The 24,428-nt window shown below is 34.1% G+C and overlaps 1 protein-coding gene across 1 annotated transcript in view; it reads right to left on the bottom strand.

Annotated features, from left to right (window-relative positions):
- Window positions 1-24,428, bottom strand: part of SPOCK1 (SPARC (osteonectin), cwcv and kazal like domains proteoglycan 1) — an 809,688-nt gene that overhangs the window by 515,098 nt on the left and 270,162 nt on the right. Inside the window, exon 3 of the mRNA XM_074290862.1 lies at window positions 12,035-12,080. Coding sequence (XP_074146963.1) covers window positions 12,035-12,080 — 46 coding nt within the window. The remainder of the gene's footprint in view (window positions 1-12,034; window positions 12,081-24,428) is intronic.

Here is a 24,428-nt window from a genome sequence, read left to right as displayed (position 1 = left end):
GATAAGAGAGAATATAGAAGGTAGGAGTCTCAGCTAGTATTCAGTCGGGAAGATTCAGAAGCCAGAGAAGGTAGGCTCAAGCTCTGGGAAGCAAGGCCAGACTGATAGGCTCTCCAGAAAGCTGCTTAACCCCAGGAAGGAGATAACAAAGGATCTGGACTATAAGAAACTAACTGGGCTGCAGGAAAGGAAACAAAACTTAAAAAGAGACAATAAAGGATTTGGACTTTAACCCCTTACTACTCATGTGGTGATTACTGAACTGAAAGGAAGGCCACCTCCAGAGACCCCAAGAAAACCCCAACAACAGAATATTACATTTTAAAGAGAATATTTGAGCAGTTCATTTTCACTTTTCATTGATACTGAATGGCTGATCTCAGTGACTTCCAATGATTATATTATTTGTTTTGATTTCACCTCCTCTTATTTCCTTCCTCTCCCTTCTATGGAGAAGATTTTAATGAATAGAAAAATGAGGAAAGAAAAGAGGAAGAAACCTAAATAAAACTAAGTAACCAGCTTCTAGATAAAATCATTAGTCATCTGTTTTTCAGTTATTTTTCAGTCATATCTTATACTTAATGATTTTATTTGAAGTTTTCTTGGCAAAAATATTGGTTTGGCTATTTCCTTCTCCAGTTAATTTTACAGACGAGGAACTAAAGCAAACAGGTTAAGTGACTTGCTCAAGGTCACACAGCTGAGACTAGGAAGATCCTGTCTTCCTGCCTTCAGGTCCAACACTATCCACTGCATCACAAACTGGTCATTTATATTACTTGTATAACAAGTTTAGGGGAAACAGAGTGGGATAGGATTTATACCTACCTTTCCAGTTGCCTGAAATAGTTAATAATTTTAACACTTTTTCCTTTTCTAAAAAATGTTTCTTTCATTTTGTTTATTTAATATTTTTCCCAGTTTCATTCAAAACATTTTTTACATTTATTTTTAAAAATTTTTTGAGTTCTAGGTTCTTTCCCTCATCCCTACTATTAAGAAACCACATGTGAAATTATATGAAACATTTCCATAAAAGTTGTGAAAGAAAACATAGATTTCCCATCCTAATGAAAATTAAAACCCTTAAGAAAAATTTAATTAAAATGACAGGGGGAGAGAGAGAGAGAGAGAGAGAGAGAGAGAGAGAGAGAGAGAGAGAGAGAGAGAGAAAGAGAGAGAGAGAGAGAGAGAGAGAGAAAGAGAGAGAGAGAAAGAGAGAGAGAGAGAGAGAGAGAGAGAGAGAAGAGAGAGAGAGAGAGAGAGAGAGAGAGAGAAGAGAGAGAGAGAGAGAGAGAGAGAGAGAGAGAGAGAGAGAGAGAGAGAGAGAGAGAGAGAGAGAGTGCTTCAATAAATATTTATTTCCTTCTTTTGGTATGAGTAGGATTTTTTCAACATATGTCCTTCAGAATAGTTGTAGCACTTTTTTTCTGTAACCTCACAAGATTTGAAACAGCTTGTTTTTTAGTTTTTAGATTTATAGATTACTAGATCCTGGAGGGATTTAGCAATAATTTAGTTTAACCCTCTCATTTTTACAGAAGGAAGTACTTCCCTAAGGTCTTCAGGATAACTAAATGTACATCTGGTATTCGAAAGCAGGTATCCTAAAATATAGTCCAGGGTTCCTTAATCTCTTCCAAGTTGCTTCCAGGTATGGAAGATTTTTTTGTTTTGTTTTGTTTAGAATTTTACATATCTAAAAATTTTGAAAAAAGATAAAATTGCAAAATATTTCTTCTCCCTTGTACTGAATTCCATATCACTATTTTCAAATTAGGTAACTGAGTGAAAGCCAGTCCCAGATAGCTAAATTGTTTATACAACAGTGGGGATTAAAGAGGCAGAAACAAGATGTCAGAGAGGACAGACTTTCTTTCTAACCTTCTGTCACAACCTTCAGACTAATTCACAAATCCAACCTCTGAAATAGTTCTGGAAGGCAGAATCCACAAATATTAGGAGTGATACAAATTACTAGCAGAAGATAAATTCGACAATCACCACAAAAGGTCTGTTTCAATCTGGCACAGAGGATGGCAGGCCATGCACAAGCAGGCTGATCACAGATACCAGTGGGGCATTGCAGACCTGGGGTAGTGGGATCTCCACATGAAAAAAGAGTACGTAGGGAGAAATCTATAGCAATGTAGGCTATTCTACCCTGGCTACAAGCCAGTAGATCAGCAGAGAAGTTATAAAACATTCAATATAAACACAAAAGGTAAATAGTGAACCTTTAAATGCCAAAATCTCATGGGACCTGACCACACCCACCCAGCACTGAGAGAGAATAAACATAAGTCAGCACAGCCACAGCCTTGTAGAGGAGGATACACCTTGTAGAGTAAGCTTGGAAAACATCCCCGGCTTTAAAAACATGCCTTAACCTTTTTTTTTTTCTTAAATGAGTAAAAAAGCAAAGAGAACTCTGACCATAGACAGTTTGTATGGTGAAAGAGAAGAACAGATTTCAAACTCTGAGGAAACTAAAAACAGATCTTCTCCACATGAAGCTCCAAGGGGTGATATAACTTACTCCCCACCCAAGGCTCTTCTAGAAGAAACTAAAAAGGATCTCAAAAGAGAGCTGGAAGAAAAATGGGGAAAGAAAATTAAAACTTTGCAAGAGGGTTTGGGAAAGACATATAATTCAATAAAAAGATAGATTTGATAAAAAGAAAAAGAAAACAACTCCCAGGGGGAAAAAAATCCAGAATTTTCAAAAGATATGAACTGATAGTTTTCAGACAAAGAAATTGAAACTATTTCTAGCCATATGAAAAGATGCTCCAAATCACTATTGATCAGAGAAATGCAAATTAAGACAACTCTGAGATACCACTACACACCTCTCAGATTGGCTAAGATTACAGGAAAAGATAAATAATGAATGTTGGAGGGGATGTGAGAACACTAATACACTATTGGTGCAACTGTGAATGGATCCAACCAAAATGTGCATACTCTTTGCCCCAGCAGAGTTACTATTGGGCTTATATCTCAGAGATCTTAAAGGAGGGAAAGCGACCTACATGTGCAAAAACATTTATGAAGGCCGTTTTTCTAGTGGCTAGAAACAGGAAATTGAATGGATACCCATCAATTGGAGAATGGCTGAATAAATTATGGTATATGAATGTTATGGAATATTATTGTTCTGTAAGAAATGACCAACAGGATGATTTCAGAAAGGCCTGGAGAGACTTACATGAACTGATGCTAAGTGAAATGAGCAGAACCAGGAGATCATTATACACAGCAACAAGACTATACAATTATCAATTCTGATAGACATGGCTCTCTTCAACAATGAGTTGATTCAAACCAGTTCCAATTGTCCAGGTTTGAAGAGCATCATCTAAACCCAGAGACAGAACTATGGGAACTGAGCGTGGATCACAACATAGCATTTTCACTGTTTCTGTTATTGTTTGCTTACATTTTTGTTTTCTTTCTCAGGTGTTTTTTTCTTTCTAGTTCCAATTTTATTTTTTTTTTTTGCAGCAAGATAATTGTATAAATATGTATACATATATTGGATTTAATACATAATTTAACATATTTAACATGCATTGGACGACCTGCCATCTAGGGGAGGTGGAAAGAAGGAGGGGAAAATTTGGAACAGAAGGTTTACAAGGGTCAATGTTGAAAAAATTACCCATGCATATGTTTTGTAAATAAAAATGTATAATAACAATAAAATAAAAAAATATGAACTCAGACACCTAGCCATGTGACCCTAGGCAAATCTCTTAACCCTATTTGTCTCAGTTTCCTAATTATAAAAGAGGCTAGAGAAGGAAATGGCAAACCACTTTAATATCTTTGCTAAAAAAGCCCCAAAAGGGATCACAAAGAGTCAGACACAACTGAAATATAGTTCAACAATAAGAAATGAAGTACATATCTGGCTGTACAATCAGGGACCATTCCTCTAGCCCCATTCTCTTCCTCTGAGGACTCTGTCTCTTCAGTGATCTGGACGCTAAGAGGATTCCATTTTGGTGCTCTCTCTCCTTTGTGCATGTTATTTCCTCATTTCATGCCCTTGCATCCTTTCTGCAAATCCCATTCCCAAACTACATAGTTTCCTTGACTGAGGAGATAAGTGGCTCCAAATACCAGCAAACATTGCAGGTTCAGGCTATTTTCCTCACCTCTACAGAATATATGGCATCATTATTCATATAACATATATATATATATCATTCACCACTTGATATTATTCTGTTACATTTATATACCATCTTTTTTTTTTTACTCCCTATATTCCCAAACAATGGCACCTGACTTTTGATCCAGTCTGCTCTCCATCTCCGCTTTATGGGAGAGTTCATCCCATTCACATTTATGGTTAAAATGACTAATTCTGTATTTCCTGCCTTCTTATTATCCTCAGATTATGCTTTTCTTTTTCTTGCCTCCCCTTACCTTCTTTCTCAGTATTAAACTTATGGGCACCACTTGCCTCACGCAGGTCTCCCTCTTTAGAATTCCTCCCACCCCCTTTGAATTCCTTCCCCTTTCTTGTACCCTTACCTTTTCCTTTTTCCTTTTTCTCTCCTACTTCTTAATGAGGTCAGAGAAGTTTCTCTGAAAACCAAATATGTCAATAATTTTCTCTTTGAGCCAACTCTGATGAGAGTAAGATTCACATACCTCACCCTCTCTAAATTTCTTCAGCTATGATAGGTTTCTTTTGCCTCTTGGTGGGCTGTAGTTTTCCTCTTTTTATCTCCCCTTTTACCTTTTTCTGACACTATCCCCTTTCCATTTCTACTTCCCTTTTTATGTTATATCAGTAAAATAAAATTATACATGTACTCTTTATGTATATCCATAACAGAAATACAATTCTCAAGAGTCCATTTTACCTTTTTCTGCATCTCTTGAGTCCTATGTTTGGAGATCAATTTTTTTGTTTAGTTCTAATTTTTTTTTTTTCCTTAGAAACAAATGGAATTCCTCTGTTTCATTAAATGTCCATCTTCTTCCCTGGAAGAAAATGCTCTGCTTAGCTGGGTAGTTTATTGTTGGCTGTATTCCAAATTCTTTTGCCTTTTGGAATATCAGATTTCAGGCCTTTCAATTTTTTTAATGTGGAAGCAGCTAGATCTTGAGTGATCTTTATTGTGGCTCCTCAGCATTTTAATTTTTTTTGGGGGGGGTGTTTTTTCTCTGGCTGCTTGTAATATTTTTTCCTTAGTCTGATAGTTCTGAAATTTAGCCACAATATTCCTTAGAGTTTTTATTTTAGGGTCTTTTTCAGAAGGTGTTTGATGAATTCTTTCAATGTCTACTTTACCTTCTGGTTCTATTACCTCTGGGCAGTCCTCTTTGATTATTTCCTATAAAATAGTATCTAGGCTCTTTTTTTTCATCACAATTTTCAGGAAGTCCAATAAGTCTTAGATTATCTCTCCTAGATCTAGTTTCCAGGTCATCATTTTTCCAAGTAGATATTTAATGTTCTTTTTTTTTCTAATTTTTCATTTTTTTTGGTTTTGCTTGACTGATTCTTGATGTTTTAATGAATCATTCATTTCTACTTTTTAAGTTCTGATTTTTAATGAGTTATTTTCTTCATTAGCTTTTTTCACTTCTTTTTGTATATGTCCAACTGAGTTTTTAAATGAGTTGTTTTGCTCTATTTCATTATTTTTTTACAGAGTTATTTTCTTTTTCCAATTCACAAATCCTACTTTCTTGGGCAATCTCTATCTTTTCCAGTTCACAAATTCTACTTTCCTGGGAATTCATTATCTTTTCCAATTAACAAATTCTGTTTCCCTGCACTTTCTGTGAGTTTTTTTTAACTTTTCCAATTCACATTTCAGGAGGTTGTTACTCTCTGCATACTTCTCTTTCCTTTCTCCATTTTTCTTCTAGCTCACTTTTAAGATTTTTTTATAGTTTCTTCTAGGAGAGACTTGTGTGATGGGGACCAGGTTACATCCCCCTTTGGGGTTTGTCTGGAGACTGTCTGCTATTAGTCTCCTTGGGGTTGAAAATCTGCTCTTTTTCTGTATAGAAGCTATTAATGGTCCTTTTGGCTTTTTTACTCATTTTTTAAAAGCCCTTATGGCCTACCTTCAGGGCAAGGAGGTTACCAGCTTCCTCTGCAGAGCAGGGATAGATATATGGACAGGAGCTATCCTGCCAATAGGTTGCAAAGAGTGTCCAACTTGCTGAAGTGCTCTGGGAAAAGCTCTGCACCAGAAGTGATTTAGGCCTGGGTAGCACAATTGAGCTGCGGAAGTGCCCTTCTAAGAGCCTTGCTGTGTTTTAGTGACTGCCTTGGGGCTAGAGGCTGAGCAGTGAAAGTGTCACTACCCCAGGCAAAAGACCACTTTGGGTATTAGCAGTTGCTTTGCAAATAGTCCCACACAGCACTGGAAGTGTCTCTGCCCTGGGGCACACAGTTGTGCTGCAGAAGTTTAATTAGCCCAAGTCAAGCCCCACACTGTGCAGATTAGAGACTGCCCTGGGCTGCTCTCCTCTGCCATGAAGATTTGTTACTGCCCCAAGTGAAAGCCCCATGCTATAGAATGCAGCTGCACAGCTGTACTGTGGTCTGTGCTGAGTCATTCACTTCTGGTTTTGGGTGGGTATAGCCAGATCCTGTTAGGTTTTGGCATTTTTTAGAGTACTCTCTACCTTTGGCTTTAATTTCTCTGCTGGTCTACTGTTTTGCAGCCAAAGCAGAGCAGCCAACCTGTGGTAGAGTCCTCCCTATAAATTTTCCAGCCACAGAGACTGTCCTCGCCCTGGTTTGCTCTGTATGATAGCCTCTCCTAGCTTCCTGCTTCTGCCACTCAGGACAAACCTTTTCTGGCAATTTTCCAGATTATCTTCAGCTGGTAAACTGTTGTACTTCTAATCTTCATGAATTTTACCAATCAAATGCTATTATTGAGGCTGAATTTAGGAACTAGTAGTGAGAGTATGAGAGGAGTTTAGAAAGTCACGTGTGCCTTCTCTGCCATCTTGGTTCCACCCTGGGTGGGGTTATTTTCACAAAAAATATTTATATTTTTAGGTGGCTCAAAACTGGAAATTGGTGGAATACCCATAAATTGGGGAATGACTAGACAAATTGTGGTATATAATTGTAATATTATGCTATAAGAAATGAAAAGTGGATGATTTCAGAAAAACCTGGAAAGATTTATATAAACTGGTAAAAAAATGAAGTGAGTAGAACAAAAAAAAATATTGGACATAGTAATAGCAACATTGTATGATGAAGAATTATGAATAGCTTAGCTATTCTCAGCAATACAATGATTCAAGTCAATCACAAATGTTTCAGGATGATAAATGCTATGAACTTCCAGATTAAGAATGGATATTGTCTCCCATTCTTTATTCATTTCTTTCTTCTTTCCTTTCTTCCATCCTTCCTTTTTTTCACATATATGATTTATATCACATGGCTTATTAAAAATTCAAAAAATAAGAAATGTTAGGAAAAAATTTACATGTAATTGTGGGAAAATATATATAAAAAAAAGGTTAGTACTGGGCTATAAAACTGTGCATACCTTTTGACTCAGACATGCTATTACTGAGTCTGTATCCTAAGGAAATCTTAAAGGAAAGAAAAGGACCCACATGTGCAAAAATATATCTACCAGCTCTTTTTGTGGTAGCAAAGAATTTGGAAATGAATGGATGCCCATCAATTGGGGAATGGTTGAATAAGTTGTGGTATATAAAGGTAATGGAATATTATTATTCTATAAAAATGGTGATAAGCTTATTTTAGAAAGGCCTGGAAAGATTTACATGAATTGATGTTGAGTGAAACAATCATTGTACACTGTAATAGCAAGATTGCGTGATGATCAATTATGAAAGAATTGGATCTTCTCAGCGTTTTAAGGCAATCCTAATAAATTTTGCATAAAAAATGCCATCTGCATCCATAAAGAAAACTATGGAGATTGAGTGTAAATCAGCACATGCAATATTCACTTCTCTTTTCTGTTTTTTTTTTCTCTCCAGAGATTTTTTTTCTCTTTTATTATGATTTTTCTCTCTCAACATGATTCATAATGAAACATACTTGAAAAGTTAATATACATGTATAAGTAGAAAAAATAGGGGGGAATATTGGAACCTAGATTTTTAGGAAATTAGGAGAAAATGTAAACATACATAATTAGAAGGAAAAGTAATGATTAGAGGAAATATTCACATATAAGTATGCCTATATTGTGGAATAATCACATCACTATACAACTATTTTCTCTTCTTTTCCTATCATGAGAGAACTCAAGGAACTCAAAGGCAATATAGTAGGGTCTTTTATTTGATGAAGAATGCACTTTTTTAAAAAAAAAAAAAGCTATTAACTAAAGCCATTTTTCATTAACTCTACCAACTTAAACAACTATAGGTATAATAAACTAACTATACGTATAATGAAGCATCCTAAGATATTTTGCTATGAAAGTCACAAAGGCACTGAGACTAAGTGAAGCAAGAGAAAGCGGAAAGATATTTCCCATCTTACATTCATTGAGGAAGTGACAGAATAATATGCAATATTTAACTATTTTCCTTTTTTTCTTTCTCATTAATCTAATATATAGTGAAATTTAATAAATTCAATAATACATAAACAGAATAGACAAATGCCAATTTTGTTTATAAGAAAAAAACAAGGGCCAAAGACAACTTGCAATGGTTAGACAAAACAGTGCAGAAATTAGAAAAAGAACCATATATGCTCCACTTTTATACATGCCAATATTTTTCATTAACCTTTGTATATCTACATGAATATCATATTTTCATTAAATGCTCAAATAATAGACCTATGTGACATTGATCAAAGAATTTAAAACATTTCCTGTGCCTCAGTTTCCTTGCCTGAAAAATTAAGGATGTGTTCTTGATGTCTCTCTAGTACTAAATTCATGCTTAATCATTCAATCAACAAGGCTTTATGGAGTACCCACTATGTACCAGGCACTCCACTAGGTACTGGGGATACAAAGAATGAAGTAATCATTCCCTTCAAGAGATTGGATTGAAATGATGGAGGTAGCAAATATATTTATTAGTATGAACAGAATAATAGGCATAAAGAATGAGATTATAAATAAATTAGAAAAACATAGGATAGTTTACCTCTCAGATCTGTGGAGGAGGAAGGAATTTGTGACCAAAGAGGAACTAGAGATTATTATTGATCACAAAATAGAAACTTTTGATTATATTAAACTGAAAAGCTTTTGTACAAACAAAATTAATGCAGACAAGATTAGAAGGGAAACAATAAACTGGGAAAACATTTTTACACTCAAAGGTTCTGACAAAGGCTACATTTCCAAAATATATAGAGAATTGACTCAAATTTACAAGAAATCAAACCATTCTCCAATTGATAAATGGTCAAAGAATATGAACAGAAAATTTTCAGATGAAGAAATTGAAATTATTTCTAGTCATATGAAAAAGTGCTCTAAATCACTATTGATCAGAGAAATGCAAATTAAGACAACTCTGAGATACCACTACATACCTCTCAGATTGGCTAGGGTGACAGGAAAAGATAATGGTGAATGTTGGAGGGGATGGGGGAAAACTGGCACATGGATAAATTGTTGGTGGAATTGTGAATACATCCAGCCATTCTGGAGAGCAATTTGGAACTATGCCCAAAAAGTTATCAAACTGTGCATAGCCTTTGATACTACTAGACATATTCCCAAGAAATCTTAAAGAAGAAAAAGGGACCCGTACGTGCAAAAAATGTTTGTGGCAGCCCTCTTTGTAATGGCTAGAAACTGGAAACTAAATGGATGCCCATCAATTGGAGAATGGCTGAATAAATTGTGGTATATGAATGTCATAGAATATTATTGTTTACTTAGAAATGACAAACAGGATGACTTCAGAAAGGCCTGGAGAGACTTATATGAACTGATTCTGAGTAAAAAGAGCAGGACCAAGGAGATTATTATATACTTCAATAACAATACCATATAATGATCAATTCTGATGGATGTGATTCTCTTCAACAATGAGATGAACCAAATGAGTTCCATTTGTTCAATAATGAAAAGAACCAGCTACACCCAGCAAAAGAATTCTGGCAAATGAGTGTGAACTACTACATAGCATTTCCAATCCCTCTGTTTTTGTTCACTTGCATTTTTGATTTTCTTCACAGGTTACTTGTATATTATTTTGAAATCCAATTCTCCTTGCACAACAAAATAACTATATGGATATGTATTCATATATTGTATTTAATATATAAAAAGAGTACAGAGATTAGAAAAAGAGCCATATGTGTTCCACTTTTGTACATGCCAATATTTTCCACTAACTGTTATGGGCCAGAACTTGAAGTAAGTCAGTGGAATTGATAGAGACAATAGGTATCTAATTTAGCATGGTTCAGTATGATTGATTTAAACCTACAAGGAAATGCGATGGGCCAGAACTTGAAATAAAGTACTAAGTGGAATTGAGAAGACAGTGGTTAAATCTAGCTTAATGTTGATTTAATCCTACAAGAAATAATGGTTTCCTAGTGATATAATGATTGATGTATACTCAGTGTGGAACATATAAGGAGGAGCTCTCAGGGCCAGAAAGGACAGGCCTTGTAGAAGCTTTCAGAGTCTGAGACAGATTCATTCCATCTTCCACTTTTGTTGTGGCTGGAGGCTCAAGCACAAACCCTTGGGAATTGGGGAGATTCAGAAGCCAGGGAAGGCAGGCGGAGAGATTCATTCAGAAGCCAGAGAAGGCAGGCAGGAAGCTCTTGGAACCAAGGCTACATAAGGCCTCTAAGAAAGCTAACTGGGGGGGGGGGGGGGAGGAGAAGCTAATCTGGCCACAGGAAAGGAGACAAGATTTGGAAAGAGACAATAAAGGATTTGGACTTTAATACCTGGCTGCATTTGGGGTGATTATTGAACTGAAACTAAGGCTGCCTCCAGAGACCCCAAGAAAACCCCAACAAGAGAATATTACGTTTTAGAGACGAATATTACAATTAACCTTTGTATAGCTACATGAATATCATATTTATATTAAATGCTCAAATTATAGAACTATGTGACATTGATCAAATAATTTAAAGCACTTCCTGTGCCTCAGTTTCCTTGCCTGCAAAACTAGGGATTTATTTTTGATGTTTCTATAGCACTAAATTCATGATTAATCAACCAATCAACAAGATATATGAAGTACCCACTATGTACCAGGCACTCTGCTAGGTACTGGGGATACAAAGAATAAAGTAATCCTTCCCTTCAAGAGAATGGATTGAAATGATGGAGGTAGCAAATATATTTATTAGTATGAACAGAATAATAAGTTTTAAGAGAATAAATATATATACAAAATAGCTAGATATAATACTATAAATTAAAACTTCTATCCAGAAACCATGGACCTTTGTTATATTGTTTGTAAGACCTACAGATCCATGTTTAGTCTATTTTCTGTAATAGTTATGACTACTAATAGCAGCTATGCTAATGGATCCCTTTTCTCTGAGAGGGTAGAAGCTTACTAGGGAAGCAAGAAGATTGAAAGGAACATGGGAATATCTACTTACTCCTTTTCTCAATATAATTTAATGCAATATACATTTATTAATTCCCCATAATGTGAAGGTATAATATATTAAGATGTAAAATGACAGTCTCTGTCATCAAGCAATTTATAGTCTACTAGGAGGAAAAAAAGTTGTATCTGTAAAGTGGAGGATTTTATAATTGAGAGAGCTGAAAATCAAATCCCATACAAACTACAAATAATCTAATAATTGCTTTATTTTTAAATTGGGAAAATATTTTAACTATTTTAACTGAATTTGTAAATAAGGCAATTCTTATGTAAATATTAAATAAACTGATGAATAAAAAGCTTTTTGTCATACTCTCTTTATGGGGTCAATATAAAAGGCATTTTTAGAGTCAGACTAAAGTAATAGTATTTGCCCATACAGAATAAATAGTAGCATTTCATATCCAGTCTGTGGAATTGTCACCCTTACCTTGGTCAAAGGGCTTGTTTGGATTCCAGTTCCTGAAATAATCATCCTATAAAGGAGAAAAATAGAAAGCAAATACAAGATTTACAAAGGCTTCCAAGATAATTGCCTTAAAGCACAATTTCACCCCACATCTCCTAAACTTATATAAAATTGTAAATTAGCTATTCTCCATCAAAATGGGTTTGGACATAATGAAAAATGGTTAATTTATTTTACAAAAGTTTATTTTCCAGACTTTAAAAAAATGAAGTAATTGGTTCAATTACCATGGAGATACTAAAGATAAAGGTATGAATCAATTTGTCTGCAAGAAAGATAGATTTCACAAATCTATATAGTCCATCACTCCATTGACCCTGATTATGAATTGCTGTGGCAAAATGAGATGAGTGAATAAACAAATTCCTTCTCTTATCAGCCTCTTGAAACCTAGCTAGACTGATTCTCTCAGTACACAAATCCATCACATACAAATCCACCAAAGTCTGTACTCCACTGAAATAATCTTGGAAAACCTATGGTTATTAGTGTTACTAATAAAGGTGTCCAAGAAAACTTATGAGAAAGAGGAAAAATATTTTCCATAAATGAATAATTGATACATTAAGTAATACATCACTACACTCATGATTAAGCCATTGGTATTTTGACTAACTTTTTTTTTTAATGCTGGGGCATTTAACTTCATGTACAGCTACCCTGGTTATTAAAGATTGATATGACTTAAAATAATGCAATTATTAAAGTATCATTAGTGACCTTACATATAATCAGTCACTGCTAGTCTTAATTTTTTCCTACAGAGCACCATATTGAATAGGCCTTTTAATTATAATTGACTAAGGAATTCATTGGGCAGCTAGGTAGAGCAGTGGAAAAAGTACTGGACCTGAAGCCATCATCATCCAGAATTCAAATCTAATCTCAAACTAGCTCGTGAACTTAGACAAATCATTTAACTTTGTTTCCTCATCTATGAAATGAACTGCGTAAGGAAATGACAAACCATGCTTGTATCTTTACCAAGGAAACTTCAAATGGAGCCTCAAAGAGTCTAAAGTGATTGACTACAAAAAAAAAAAAAAAAAAGAATCCATTACTTTGTAGATACAGGTCGAGGTGTTCTGAATCTTGTTCATACAGGTTCACAAAAGCCAATTGTAAAATTTCCAATTTACCTAGGAAATTGGCAAATGCTAAAAATCATGACTTGTTGATTGTCTAGAGTTAAGAAACTGGTAGATGACAATGTTAGTAATTTAGAACAAATTTAAAAATATTTCAAACATCTTCACTCTACCCTCTCTCCTTTTCCTAGACCTGGTTGTTAACTATTTACTAACATCCCACTGGATAAGACTCTTAGAATACTTCCTTCCATATGATTCCCCCCAATTTGTCTTTCATCTATTTTCACTCTATAGTTTTCTCTTTGACAATACATATTTTTGAAGCAAGTGAAAAAAGAGTGAATGAAGTTTTCTAAGTGAATATGCATCATGAATATATATTCTATCTATTCTATCTTAGGCATATTTATTATTTCTCCTTTTAAGCATGCTCAACTTGATGCACATTAGGGTCTTTTTCAAATATTTTTGATAGCTACTATATATGCAATATACATTTAATGAGTTGTCAAAAAATGATACTTCATTCTCTCTTCCATTAATTTGCATCAATGCACCCAATTAGTTCAAATTATCATCTATACTTCCTAACACAATAGTTTATTTATGACACTGTTTCCTTTGAATTTTATTTGTCTTTATGTAGCTCAATTATCCAACTTTATTAGATCTTTGTTGAGTTCATTTGAGCCCCTAAATACACTTTTAGTAAAATAGCTTTGGTAAAATTAGAAAGGTTTTGCATCTTGTGTAAATGATTCCATTTTCTAGATCATGAATAAATATAACTCATTGAAAAAAATTCAGAACACTGATTGATGCAGTGTCCAATTATGATTCCTAAAGAATGATTCCTCTCAGAAAAAAAGATAGTAAGACTATAAATGCAAAATAAGGAATGCATTTTCAGACACCGCTAATATGTTGGTATGTTTTCCTTCTTAGTAAGAATGAATCTAGTGGGATAGGAGTCAGGAGCAAATTATTGGGAATTAATAGCAAGTCAAAAACAAGATAATAATACAACATTTATTTTAAAACAATATAAATAAATAGATGCATTTGTTTGACAAAGGACATTTGTATAAGTTTTCTGTTTTTTTTTTTTTTGTTTGTTTGTTTGTTTGTTTGTTTTTAATAGAGAATTTCCCTCTCTGGGCTTCAGAGCTTTAATTTGCAAAATTGGGACTGGATTAGATGATTTCTTAGATATTTTCCAGCTCTAAAAATTGATGTTGATGTTCTCCTTTATTCTTTTTTGCTACATTGCAAAACATCTTGGCAAGATTGATAGAAAGCTTTATTGTAATATAGATATCAGGGCACAAAAGAGATTCACATATTAAAGACAGCAATTTGGTGACAAGTACATTCCATGTACCCCTGAGGATAAAATGTATTCCATTGAAATACCCTTCAAGTAACATGATAAGTTCAGGATCAGGGTTTTGCCCTGATTGCATTACAACAATTCGATTGCATTAAAGCAATCAAAAGTGTATCACAGAAAGACAAGGACATATCTATATATTATGAATGAACAAGTCACCATCACTTTATCCAGATCAGTGCTATCTTATCTTCACAGGCAATTTCCAAGAAGACATAGGCTGATTCCACTGACTTTCTGCATTAAGCCTTGCACAGATGCTTACAAAATGATTTTTGAGCATAAGGGCATCAATGAAAAATATGTTTAAGGAGATAATCACTTTCTCTGAGCCATCATGCCCTCTAAAATTATACTTTTTTTAGGAAATTAGGTTTCTATGTATTCTCTTTTTCTCTATCCCATTTATTGTGTAATTGTGAGTAGACTACACAAAAATATCCATTCCTAAGATCCCTCACTCTTCTGGCCCCCTTCCACTTCTGGCTTTAGAAAGTTCTAGTTAAATAAAATTTAGAATATCGTAGTAGCCAAATTGATTTTGTTTGATGAAACGTGACAGGAAAGTGTGTGGAGCCAAGATGGTGGAGAGAACACGCACATCTATCTAAGCTTTCCTTAACTCTCAGACTACTTTTTATGAAACAGCCTCACAATTAGTGAATGACTGTCAAAACCCATGAATATTGGGAGTATAACACATTACCAACAGAAGATAATCTCAAAATTCACCAGAAAAGTTCTGTTTTTGTTCAAGGGTGGGGATGGCTAGGCCAGGTGCAGATTCAGTCAGAGCATGGAACACAGCTCACATAGAGAGGACTAGAGAGGAGTGGGGTGTAGTTTCAGCCAGTGACAAATCTGCTGGGAGAACTTCACCACAATGTCAGTTGCTCTGCTCTGGCAGCAAGCCAGTAGAACAGCAGAGAAGCTATAAATACAGTGGGTAAAGACTATAATGGCAAAATGCTAGAGTCACTCTCAACCTGGCCACACCCACCCAGCTCTAGGAGGGACTAAGCAAGAACTCAGCAAACAACTGCTGATCATAATGCAGATGCTGACCACATGATGATATAATCTGGTCCCCATTCACCCAAGGTTACCATAGAAGAAATTTAAAAGGCTCTTTAAAGAGAGCTAGAAGAAAAATGGGGAAAGAAAAACTTTGCAAGAGGGTCTGGATAAGTCATGTTACTCATTAAAAGATAGAATGGATAAAGAAATCAACTCCCTGAAAACAGAATTAATAAATTGTTAAAAAAAAAAAAAAAAAAAAAAAAAAAAAAAAGCTCCCTAAAAAAAAAAAAAATGATGAAATGGAAAAAAAAATTCCATTTAACAAAACAACTCATTTAAAAATTCAGTTGTGAGGCAGAGCCAAGATGGCAGAGAGGACACATGCTTCATTCTGAGCTCCTCTTCTACCTTCACTACTGAGTACAAAATTCAGCCTCTGAAATAACTCTTGACTGGTAGAATCCATGAACAAATTACCAGCAGAAGGTAATCTGGAAAATTGCCAGAAAAGGTCTGTCTTGATAAGGCGGGAGAAGGCTGCTGCAGATAGGGAGGCAGAACACAGAGGTTAGTGCCTGCTGAGCAAACTGGGGTGGGGTGTAGTCTCCACTTTGCAGGGAGGATTCTACCACAGGTTGGCTGTTCTGTTTTGGTTGCAAAGCAATAGATCAGCAGAGAAGTTACACAAACGCAAAAGGTAGAGTGTACCACAAAGTGCCAGAGTTTCACAAGACATGGCCAAACCTACCCAGCATGGGGAGTGACTCAGCACGATCGCAGCATTGCCACTCATCCCAGGGTAGCCACACTTCCACAGTGTGGCTATTCTTCACAGCTTGTTTGCAGGACAGTACTGTGCATCTGTTCCTGTTCTGTAGAGGAAGCTGGAACCTCCTTGCACTAAAGGAAGACCCCCAAGGTTTTTTGGTTTTTGTTTTTGTTTTTAAATGAGTAAAAAAGCAAAGTGAGCTCTAATTATAAATAGCTTCTGCCCTGAAAGGGAACAGATTTCCAAACCTGAGGAGACTACTAGCAGACAGTCTCCATAAAAAAAAAAAAAAAACCCAAAGAGAGATATAACCTGGTCCCCACCACAAAAGGCTCTCCTAGAAGAAATTTAAAATGATCTTAAAAGAGAGCTAGAAGAAAAATCAGGAAAGGAAAGAGAAGCTCTGCAAGAAAATATGGAAAAGGCATATAATTTATTAAAAGAAAAATCTGAAAAAACACAATTACTTGAAATGTGAAATGGAAAAGGTAAAGAACTCCAAGGGAAACAGAATTTGTGAATTTGAAAAGATAAATAACTCCCAGAAAAGTAGGATTTGTGAATTGGAAAAAGAAAAAAAAAACTCATTAAAAATATATGAAATGGAAAAAAAATCCATAGAGCAAAACAACTTATTTAAAAACTCAATTGGACATATAAAAAAGAAGTAAAAAAAAAGTAAATGAAAAAAATAACGAATTAAAAATCAGAACTGAACAAATAGAAATAAATGATTCTTTGAGACATCAAGAATCAGTCAAGCAAAACAAACAAAAAAAATAGAAAAAAATGTTAAATATCTACTTGGAAAAGCAACAGACCTGGAAAATAGATGTAGGAGAGATAATCTAAGATTATTAGGCTCCCTGAAAACCATGATGAAAAAATAGCCTAGACATTATTTTTCAGGAAATCATCAAAGAGAACTGCTCAGACGTAATAGAATCACAATGTAAAGTAGGCATTGAAAGAATTCATTGAACACCTTCTAAAAGAGACCCCAAAATAAAAACTCCAAGGAATATTGTGGCTAAATTTGAGAACTATCAGACTAAGGAAAAAATATTACAAGTAGTCAGGAAAAAAAAAAGAAAAAAAAAAATTCAAACACGAAGGAGCCACAATAAGGATCACTCAGGATCTAACAGCTTCCACATTAAAGGACCAAAGGGCCTGGAATCTAATATTCAGAAAGCCAAAAGAACTTGAAATGCAGCCAATAAAAACTACCCAGCTAAGCTGAGCATTTTCTTCCAGGGAAGAAGATGAACATTTATTCCTCACGAAAAAAACAGAGCTTAAAAAAAAAAAATACCTCCAAATATAGGACTCAAGAGAAGCATAAAAAGATAAAAATAACTCTTTAGAACTGTATTCCTGTAAAGGACATACATAAAAAGCACATGTATAATTTGATTTTACGTTATAATATAAAAAAGGAATTAGAAATAGAACGGGAATTGTATCAGAAAAAGGGAAAAGTGGAGGTAAAAAGAGGGAAATTATATCAAAGGAAGAGGCAAAGGAAACCTATCATATCTGAGGGAATTAAGGGAAGGGGAGGAACATTGTGTGAATCTTATTCTCATCAGATTTAGCTCAAAGAGAAAATATTAGACATATCTGGTTTACAGAGAAACTTCTCTCACCTCATTAAAAAGTAGGAGAAGAAAAGGGAAAAGAAAAAGAGTAGAAGCTAAGTAGATGGAAATACAGAAATAATAAGGGAAAGGCATAAAAAAGGGGGAAGGACTCAAAGGCAGTGGAAAGGATTCTAAAGAGGGAGAACTGTGTGAGGCAAGTGGTGCTTACAAGTTTAATACTGGGGAGGGGAGTAAGGGGGAAAAGAAAGATAAAAGCACAAAGTACAATAAGATGGCAGGAAATAGAGAATTAGTAATTTTAATTGGAAATGTGAATGGGATAAATTCTCCCATAAAGTGAAGGCAAATAACAGACTGGTTCAAAAGCCAGAATCCTAAAGGTAAAAGGCTAGAACAGAACCTATTAAGCTTCAGGTGAAGTTAAAAAAAAAAAAAAAAAAAAAAAAAAAAAAAAAAACACAGGAGTCATGCTTAAATCAGAACAAGCAAAATCAAAAATTGATCTAATTAAAAGAGATAAGGAAGGAAATTATATCTTGCTAAAGTGTAGTATAGACAATGAAGCAATATCAATAGTAAACATATGTGCATCAAGTGGTATAGCATCCAACTTCCTAAAGGAGAAGTTAAGAGAGTAGAAAGAAGAAACAGAGAGCAAAACTATAATAGTGGGAGATCTCAACCTTGCACTCTCAGAATTAGATAAATCAAACCACAAAACAAATAAGAAAGAAGTTAAAGAGGTAAATTGAATAAGAGTAAAGTTAGGTAGGATAGATCTTTGAAGAAAACTGAATGGAAACAGAAAGGTGTACACTTTCTTTCCAGTACTTCATGGAACCTATACAAAAACTGATCATATATTAGGACACAAAGACCTCAAATTCAAATACAGATAGAAATAGTAAATGCATCCTTTTCAGACCACAATGCAATAAAAATTACATTCAATATAAATCTAGGGGAAAATAGACTAAAAAGTAATTGGAAACTAAATAATCTCATCCTAAAGAATAAATGGGTGAAACAGCAAACCATAGACACAATTAGTTATTTCACCGAAGAGAATGAGATGTAATTGAATTGGGTTTGCAACTTAAAAAGCTAGAATTAGAGCAAATTTAAAATGGGTAATCAAATACTAAACTTGAAATTCCAAAATTAAAAAGAGAAATTAATAAAATTAAAAACCTATTGAATTAATAAATAAAAATAAGAGTAGGTTTTATGAAAAAATAGATAAGCCTTTGGTAAATTTAATTAGAAAAAGGAAAGGGGAAAATTAAATTGTTAGTCTTAAAAATGAATTGGGAGAGCTCTCCACTAATGAAGAAGAAGTTAAAGCAATCAATAATTAGGAATTACTTTGCCCAACTTTATGCCAATAAATTTGATAACCAAAATGAAGTGAATGACTATCTTCAAAAATATAGCTTTGCCTAGATTAACAGAGAAAGTAAATTGCTTAAATATTCCCATTTTAGAAAAAGAAATAAAAGAAGCAATTAATCAACTCCATAAGAAAAAAATCCCCAGGACCAGATGGATTTACATGTGAATTTTACCAAACATTTAAAGAACAATTAACTCCAATACTATATAAAGTATTTTTTTTAAAAAAGGGAATGAAGGACTCCCAGCAGATTGCTTTTATGACACAGACATGGTACTGATACCTAAACCATGTAGGTTGAAAACAGAGAAAGAAAATTATAGGTCAATCTCCCTAATGAATATTGATGCAAAAATCTTAACTAATATTAGCAAAAAGATTACCATATCAATGCCCAAATTAACAAAAATCATATGATCATCTCAATAGATAAAGAAAAAGGATTTGATAAAATCCAACACCCATTCCTATTAAAAACACTTGAGAATACAGAAATAAATGGATATTTCCTTAAAACCTTCAGTAAGCATCATATATAATGGGAATAAACTGGAACCATATCCAGTAAGATCAGGAGTAAAACAAGGTTGCCCACTATCACCATTAGTATTCAATATTGTATTAGAAATGCTAGCTTTGGCAATAAGAGATGAAAAAGAGATTATAGGAATTAGAGTGGGTAATGAGGAAACTAAATTATCACTCTTTGCAGATGATATGATAGTATACTTAGAAAACCCCAGAGATTCTGCTAAAAAACTATTAGAAATAATCTACACCTTCAGCAAAGTTGTAGGATACAAAATAAATCCATCTAAATCATCAGCATTCTTATATATCACTAACAAAATCCAACAGTTAGAGTTACAAACAGCAATTCCATTTAAAGAAACTACCGATAGTATAAAATATTTAAGAATCTATCTGCCAATTAGATAGGGATCCACACTTAAGACCATATACCAAGATAAAATCAAAATAGGTCCATGATTTAGGCATAAAGAATGAGATCTAAATAGATTAGAGGAACAGAGAATAGTCTACCTCTCAGACCTGTGGAGGAGGAAGGAATTTATGACCAGAGGAGAACTAGAGATCATTATTGATCACAAAATAGAAGATTTTGATTACATCAAACTAACTCATTTCCAAAATATATAGAGAACTGACCCTAATTTTTAAGAAATCAAACCATTTTCCAATTGATAAATGGTCAAAGGATCTGGACAATTCTCAGATGATGAAATTGAAATTATATCCACTCATATGAAAGAGTGTTCCAAATCACTACTCATCAGAGAAATACAAATTAAGACAACTCTGAGATACCACTACACACCTGTCAGATTGGCTAAGATGACAGGAAAAAATAATGACGAATGTTGGAGGGGATGTGGGAAAACTGGGACACTAATACATTGTTGGTGGAGTTGTGAAAGACTTCAACCATTCTACAGAGCAATTTGGAACTATGCCCAAAAAGTTATCAAACTGTGCATACCCTTTGATCCAGCATTGCTGCTATTGGGCTTATATCCCAAAGAAATACTGAGGAGGGGAAAGGGACCTGCATGTTCCAAAATGTTTGTGGCAGCTCTTTTCGTAGTGGCTAGAAGCTGGAAGATGAATGGATGTCCCTCAATTGGAGAATGGTTGGGTAAATTATGGTATATGAATGTTATGGAATATCAATTGGAGAATGGTTGGGTAAATTATGGTATATGAATGTTATGGAATATCAATTGGAGAATGGTTGGGTAAATTATGGTATATGAATGTTATGGAATATTATTGCTCTGTAAGAAATGATCAGCAGGATGAATACAGAGAGGCTTGGAGAGACTTACATCAACTGATGTTGAGTGAAATGAATAGAACCAGAAGATCGCTGTACACTTCAATGTTGTATGAAGATGTATTCTGATGGAAATGTATATCTTCAACATAAAGAGGATCCAACTCACTTCCAGTTGATCAATGATGGACATAAATAACTACACCCAGAGAAGGAACACTGGGAAGTGAATGTAAATTGTTAGCACTACTGTCTATCTACCCAGGTTACTTACACCTTCAGAATCTAATACTTAATGTGCAACAAGAAAATGGGATTTACACACATATATTGTATCTAGGTTATATTGTAGCACATGTAAAATGTATGGGATTGCCTGTCATCTAGGGGAGGGAGTAGAGGGAGGGAGGCGATAATTTGGAAAAATCAATACAAGGGATAATGTTATAAAAAAAATTACTCATGCATATATATTGTCAAAAAAATTTATAAAAAAAAAGAAGAATCTATCTGCCAAGGAAAAATCAGGAACTATATGAGCAAAACTACAGAACACTTTACACACAAATAAAGTCTGATCTAACCAATTGGAAAAATATTAAGTTCTCTTGGATAGGGCGAGCAAATATAAAAAAGATGATACTAGTATCTAAACTAATCTACTTATTTAACACTATGCCAATCAGACTTCCAAAAAACTATTTTAATGACCCAGAAAAAATAACAATAAAGTTCATATGGAAAAACAAAAGGTCAAGAATTTCAAGAGAACTAATGAAAAAAAAAATCAAATGAAGATGGCATAGATGTTCCAGATCTAAAATTATATTATAAAGCAGTGGTTACCAAAATCATTTGGTATTGGCTAAGAAATAGACTAGTTGATCAGTGGAATAGGTTAGGTCCAAAGGACAAAATAGTCAATAACTAAAACAGTTTAGCCCAAAGATACCAGCTTTTTTGGATAAGAACTCACTGTTTTACAAAAACTGCTGGGAAAATTGGAAATTAGTATGGCAGAAACTAGGCATTGACCCACATTTAACACCATACACCAAGATCAGGTCAAAATGGGTTTATGACCTAAGCATAAAGAATGAGACTGTAAATAAATTAGAAGAACATAGCATAGTTTACTTCTCAGACTTGTGGAAGAGGAAGGAAATTATGACCAAAGAAGAACTAAAGATTATTATTGATCACAAAACAGAAAGTTTTGATTATATCAAATTGAAAAATTTTTTGTACAAACAAAACTAATGCAAACAAAATTAGAAGGGAAACTGGAAAAACATTTTTACAGTCAAAGTCTTATTTCCAAAATATATAGAGAATTGACTCTTATAAGAAATCAAGCCATTCTCCAATTGATACATGGTCAAAGGATATGAATAGACAATTCTCAGAAGAAGAAATTGAAACTATTTCTAGCCATATGAAAAGATACTCCAAGTCATTATTAATCAAAGAAATGCAAATTAACACAACTCTGAGATGCCACTACCCACCTGTCAGATTGGCTAGAATGACAGGGAAAGATAATGCAGAATGTTGGACGGGATGTGGGAAAACTGGGACACACTGATACATTGTTGGTGGTGTGAATACATCCAGCTATTCTGGAGAGTGATTTGGAACTATGCTCAAAAATTATCAAACTGTGCATATGCTTTGATCCAGCAGTGATACTACTGGGTTTTTATCCCAAAGAAATTTTAAAGCAGGGAAAGGGACCTGTATGTGCAAGAATGTTTGTGACAGCCCTCTTTGTAGTGGCCAGAAACTGGAAATTGAGTGGATGCCCATCAACTGGAGAATGGCTGAATAATTTATGGTATATGAATATTATGGAATATTATTTTCTGTAAGAAATGACCAGCAGGATTATTTCAAAAAGGCCTGGAGTGACTTACTGTTGCTGAATTAAATGAACAGGACCAAGAAATCATTATGTACTTCTACAACAATTCTATATGATGATCAATTCTGATAGATGTGCCCTCTTCAACAATGAAATGAACCAAATCCAATAGAGTAGCTACACCCAGTAAAAGAACTGTGGGAGATGACTTTGAACCACTACATAGAATTCCCAATCCCTCTATTTTTGTCCATCTGCATTTTTAATATTCTTCACAGGTTAATTGTACACTATTTCAAAGTCTGATTCTTTTTGTACAGCAAAAAAACTGTATGCACATGTATACATATATTATATTAAATTATACTTTAACATATTTAACATGTATTGGTCAACCTGCCATCTGGGGGAGGGGGTGGGAGGGTAAGGAGGGGAAAAATTGGAACAAAAGGTTTTCCAACTGTCAGTGCTGAAAATTACCCATGCGTATATCTTGTAAATAAAATGCAAAATATATATATATATATATATATATATATATATATATATGTATATATATATATATATATATATAAAATCTACAACTTTAACAAAGTTGGAGGATGCAAAATAAATCCTCATAAATCATCAGCATTCTTATATCCCTAACAAAATCCAACAGCAAGAGGCACAAAGAAAATTTTCTTTTAAAATAACTGTTGATTGTATAAAATATTAGGGAATTTCTCTGCCAAAGAAAAGTCAGGAACTATATGAGTAAAGCTACAAAACACTTTTCACATAAATAAAGTTATATCTAACCAACTGGAAAAATATTAAGTGCTCTTGTAGTGGTCGAGCAAATATAATAAAGATGACAATATACCTAAACTAATCTATTTATTTACTACTATACCAATCAGACTCCCAAAAAACTATTTTAATGACCTAAAAAACTAACAACAAAATTCATCTGGAAGAAAAAAAGGTCAAGACTTTCAAGGGAATCAATGAAAAAAAAATCAAATGAAGATGGCTTAGCCATACCAGATCTAACACTATATTATAAAGCAGTGGTCACCAAGACCATTTGGTATTAGCTAAGAAATAGACTAGTAGATCAGTGGAATAGGTTAGGTTCACAGGACAAAATAATCAAGAACAATAGCAATCTAGTGTTTGACAAACCCAAGGACCCCAACTTTTGGGATAAGAATTCACTATTTGCCAAAAATTGCTGGGAAAATTGAAAATTAGTATGGCAGAAACTAGGCATGGACCCACCCTTAACACCATGCACCAAGATAAAATCCAAATGGGTTCATGATTTAGGCATAAAAAATGAAATTATAAATAAATTAGAAGAACATAGGATAGGTTACTTCTCAGACTTGTGAAGGAGGAATGAATTTATTACCAAAAAAGGAACTAGAGATCATTATTGATCACCAAA

Source organism: Sminthopsis crassicaudata, chromosome 2, assembly GCF_048593235.1.
Source record: "Sminthopsis crassicaudata isolate SCR6 chromosome 2, ASM4859323v1, whole genome shotgun sequence".
Classification (NCBI taxonomy): domain Eukaryota; kingdom Metazoa; phylum Chordata; class Mammalia; order Dasyuromorphia; family Dasyuridae; genus Sminthopsis; species Sminthopsis crassicaudata.
This window is presented reverse-complemented; position numbering and strand designations above follow the sequence as displayed.